Source organism: Trachurus japonicus, chromosome 8 (assembly GCF_045865225.1).
Source record: "Trachurus japonicus isolate A0001 chromosome 8, Traja_1.0".
NCBI lineage: Eukaryota > Metazoa > Chordata > Actinopteri > Carangiformes > Carangidae > Trachurus > Trachurus japonicus.
Window position 1 is genome coordinate 15,490,338 of NC_140914.1, and position 4,962 is coordinate 15,495,299.

Here is a 4,962-nt window from a genome sequence, read left to right on the forward strand (position 1 = left end):
AGAGCGCGCGTCTCGGCGCCGGCGCGTCAGTAGCGGAGCGGCTTTACCCAGACCCCAGCGACAGGCGAGTGTGATTTTTATTCACTTGTCCGGGCTTTTTGTCCTCTTCTCCTCGCGCGCAGTTCACATGGTGGAATTATTAATAGAAAATGGAGAATTCACATTATAAGAGAGCTTTGCCACTTCGATGCCGGAGAAACAAAGTTGGGAAGAGGAATATTTGAAGATGGAGAAGAAGGAGCTCCTATAAATGCTGAAATACTTCAATCCGCACAGAACCGGCGTCTTTGGAAAATAGTGAGATGCAGCAATTACAACAGGTACAATGATTAGTTAAGTTGACTCTCATCAAAGTGAATGGAAAACTGTCAGAGACACACACGGTTAATGTGATTATTCCATTTCTAGTAATTTGATCATCATATTCTCTGCAGTGTCTATAGTGTCCAAAATTATAAAGGTCGTGCATGTGTATTGAAATGTGATGCCATAAAACGCAGACAACAATTCTCAGCTGGATCTCTGAATTTGTGCTCAGTATAACGAGAAGCTTGACCTCAGTCTGACTTTATTTTTCAGTGGACTAAGCTGGATTTGCATGACTAACAATGAGCAGGTAATGATTTATTTATTAAGCTGAAGATCCATCTTCTGCCCTGAAAGCAAAAGTTAGAGCAGAATCCATGGCCTTGAGTTCTGAGAGCGCAGGAGAAAAATGTTTCAGGAAAAAAATAGCCCAAGTTAAAGTGGCTCAGTGGGGTTTTTTATAGTGAGGCTACCTGTTGCACAGTGGGCACAGTGCTTCAACCACAGCTATTCAACCAGTCACAAGATAATATTGCATGATGGACAATAAAATATCATACCTACCAACTCTGATTTCTGACAGATTATATGTATGCTTCACTTTAGGATAAAAAGGAGGCATTCTGTTTTGGGTTTTTTTTAGTCTTTTTCTGTTAGCATATTTTAATGATATGCTTGTTTGTCTTATGCAACACAAGAAAAACATGTTTCACCCAATGTGTTTCCAACTGTTACATTATGCAATATTCTGTTCTGTTCACCTGACTCAGACAATGCAGACAACACGGGCAAGCTCAACCCTTTACTAACATGTATGTAGCTATAGCTATGTTAGTAAAGGGTTGTAGCTGCCTGTTCACCAGACGGTAGATGGTGAACATGATAATCCGTCATGATAAAACCTCTTCTGTTAAGTTGTCAGGCCATGTTTTTGCCTCCTGTGCATTGGCAATAACAAGCACTTCAATCTGACCGCAGCAAGGCTATTGGCAGTACAGTGATTTCCTTCATTCAATTACTTAGGCTGGGATTAATTTACATCCATGCACACCCCCTAATAAATTACAAAAAAATGTGTCAGCAAAGCATTCAGTGGAACCAGTCACAGCTGATTATTTAGCAGCATGAGAGGGATGAGCATTTCCCCAGGGTGAGCTTATGGCTGCAGGGTTTGTAGAGTTATTTCCCACGACAGCAAATAAACACACAGGGAAGGTCTGGACTCAGGTAGAAAACACAGTCTTGAATTCTGGGGTGTCTTTGTTAACACATGATATCAGTCAAATTTGTTGTCAGGAGGATCGAGATCTGAGATCTGTATAAAAATCTATAAACGTAAAAAGTAAAACTGTTATTCTGATTTATGGCTCCACAGAGATCATCATTGTGCCTCCTCACCCATGCGCTCTGTGTTATTGCGAACACCATGTGATAGCCACTCGTTACATTCCGGCCATTCGGTCCAACATACAACATCTGTTAGCAAGGGGTCTGAACAGACGACAGAAGAGAGATCACAGTCAATATCTGATGAAGCTGATAACTATGGAGCTTGCCTGTCTTCCTCTGGAGAGCATGAAATCAATATCAAAAATCAATAATTCAAGAGGTCTGTCTGCTCGACCGTGACTGCCAGGACTGTTAAAATCATTTATAATAGAGAGATCATTTTGAAGTATTTCACTCTGTTACTGACGTGGCTCTTCACATTTGCAGGTGGGATGTCATAACCAGTGAGAGAGAAAGACAGAGCGAGAGAGAGAGACTGAGGCATCATGGACTCCTGGATCTTCCCATCATCCCCTCCCAACCTGTCGGACCACCTCATGTATGAAAGCTTCATGCAGGTTAACGAGTCCGACCTCCATGGGAACTACACAGACCACAGCTTCAACAAAATCAGTACAGCGGTCATCACCTGCATGTACTTCCTGGTTTGCACCGTGGGGCTCTGTGGAAACGCCCTGGTCATCTACGTCATCCTGCGCTACGCCAAGATGAAGACGGTCACCAACATCTACATCCTCAACCTGGCCGTGGCCGACGTGCTCTTCATGCTGGGCCTGCCGTTCATCGCCATCCAGCTGGCTCTGGTCCACTGGCCCTTCGGCCCCGTGCTCTGCAGGGTGGTGATGACGGTCGACTCCCTGAACCAGTTCACCTCCATCTTCTGCCTGATGGTCATGAGCATCGACCGCTACCTGGCCGTGGTGCATCCCATCAAGTCCACGAAGTGGCGAAAGCCCCGCATGGCCAAGACTATCAACTTGGCGGTGTGGGGGGTGTCGCTGATGGTGAACCTGCCCATTGTTATCTACAGCGGCGTCATCACAAAGCACGATGGCTGCTTCTGCACCATCGTGTGGCCTGAGCCCCAAGAGGCCTACTACACAGCGTTCATGTTCTACACCTTCATCCTGGGCTTCTTCCTGCCCCTCATGGTCATCTGCCTTTGCTACTTGTTCATCATCATCAAGGTGAAGTCCTCGGGCATCCGCGTGGGCTCGTCCAAGAGGAAGCGCTCGGAGAGGAAGGTGACCCGGATGGTGTCCATCGTGGTGGCGGTGTTCGTCTTCTGCTGGCTGCCTTTCTACATCTTCAACGTCACCTCGGTGACGGGCACCATCAGCACCACTCCCATCCTGAGGAGCACTTTTGCTTTTGTGGTGGTGCTGGGATACGCCAACAGCTGCGCCAACCCCATTCTCTACGCTTTCCTGTCGGAGAACTTCAAGAAGAGCTTCCAGAACGTTCTCTGTCTGAAGAAGGTGGGAGGGCTGGATGAGGTTGATCGCAGCGATAGCCGGCAGGATAAATCTCGTATGATGAATGACCCGACGGAGACCCAAAGTACTCTGCTGAATGGTGACCTGCAGACCAGCATATGAGAAGAAGGTGATTGGACTTGGGCACATACACACACACACACACACACACACACACACACACACACACACACACATGCAGACAGCCATTTCTCTCAAATTGGAAACAGTCACAAATGATGTATCTGTGTGAGGTCACATCAGAGGGGAGATTATTAAATATTAAAACAAGGGGTTAAGGTAGAAACATGTCACTTATTAAAGAGGGCAAAGCACCAACAGATAAAAAATCAAGAGGATGTTGAACTGGACGTTTTCATTCTGCCTTTGGCACATTGTAGGGTCAATTTGCAACTCCATTATCACATAATCACAGGTTCATACAAATGTTTGCTTTGTGTTGTAAATGAAATGAAAAAGAAATCTGTTTGACTGTTTGTCCTCAGTGTGTTGACTTTGCAGTAAGGTAAAATGGACACTAACACCCACTTGCAAATGGTCTCCTGGGTGACCTGGAGACCCAGGATTAGTTTACAGCAGAAGGCCAGTGCCGAGTTTCGCAACGTTGTGCTCGTGTGCTTTCGCCGCCATCTCATCTGCGGGTCATTTAGCCTGGAGGCTGACACGGCTGTAAATAACAGCACAGAGAATGGAGGAAAGAGACTGTGTACAGACAGACATTTATATTTAGTGTCATTTAGTTTTCAAACTCTTGTAAATAAGTAATGATGTTTTCAGACATAGAGCATATTGAATGTCAGTGCCATTGATTCTTACGTTCTGTTTTCTAATTTAACAATTTTTGTTTTTTCATACAAATGGAAATGTGAATAGCAATGTTCAGTCAGTGGTCAAATGTCCAGTGCCGTGTCTTTTCTTTTCACTGTTTCATTATAGCTATATTCATAATTTATATTAAGTCAATGGCTTGGTCAGTATACCAAGCTAGCCACTAACCAAAGTGCTGCTAAGATGTATAGAAACTCTTCTACTATGTTGTACAGTGTTTCATGAAATGTTACAGTATGCCTGTTTCTGCTGGACTGTATTACTTTTCTTTACCATGGTTCATTTAACATTATTTGTGTATGTTATGTAATATTTTTGTCTGTAAGTACTTTTGTCCAAAATGCCAGGCTGCATGATTCTAAATTATTCAGTGTCAATGCTGAGCCGTGGCTCAGCCTCTTGTTTTTATGTCATCTGAGAGCAGACAGCCTGCTCAGATAACATTTCATGATTGATTGTTTAACTCTGATTTCCTGTGCACCAGTCGCCCTCGGGTAATAGTGCGTGCCAGAGGTCAGAGGTCACCTGGTGACTGACACACAGCTGTATTTTGCATAAAGTTGTTATACGATCCTAGAATTAGCACAGGGGGTAAGTTTTTAACTTAAATCGGATTTAAAGTCATTTTTAAAACAGATTTTGAGTTTGGTGTTGTTTCACTCTGCTGTATAATGCAACACACTATGTGGTAAGTGTCTGTTTGACTTCCTGGTTCCTCCTCTCGAGAATATGAGGGACTCCCCACAGAGAGCTACTCATACACACTTTTCCTGCTGACATTGACCCAACCTCCTCGTCTAATCTGTGGCATTTAGGAGGCCACATTTCGAGGGTGGTGTCTGACAGATGTGAACTTGTGAAGGGCTAGAACACTTATCCTCAAAAGGCTTTGGTGTTCCTTTATCATCCTCGTCATGATCGTCATCATCACTGTGCTGCCGAGTCCACACTTCATCCTGTCATCTTGTGGCTCCCTATGTGTTGCTGTAATCAGATTACTATGTGTATGAGTTATTAAACCTTTACCCGACATGTGCAGATT

General features: G+C 44.3%; 1 protein-coding gene across 1 annotated transcript; it reads left to right on the forward strand.

Moving 5' to 3' along the window:
- The first annotated feature begins 2,034 nt into the window (after positions 1–2,034).
- Positions 2,035–4,518, forward strand: LOC146982913 (somatostatin receptor type 2-like). Its single transcript, XM_085784199.1, has one exon. The coding sequence runs from the start codon at positions 2,082–2,084 to the stop codon at positions 3,192–3,194; it is 1,113 nt and encodes a 370-aa protein (XP_085640325.1). The 5' UTR covers positions 2,035–2,081; the 3' UTR covers positions 3,195–4,518.
- The last annotated feature ends 444 nt before the right edge of the window (positions 4,519–4,962 follow it).

Bases quoted from the DNA above. Each gene is read 5' to 3' on its own strand.
- LOC146982913 (XM_085784199.1), top strand. From the start codon at position 2,082: ATGGACTCCTGGATCTTCCCATCATCCCCTCCCAACCTGTCGGACCAC.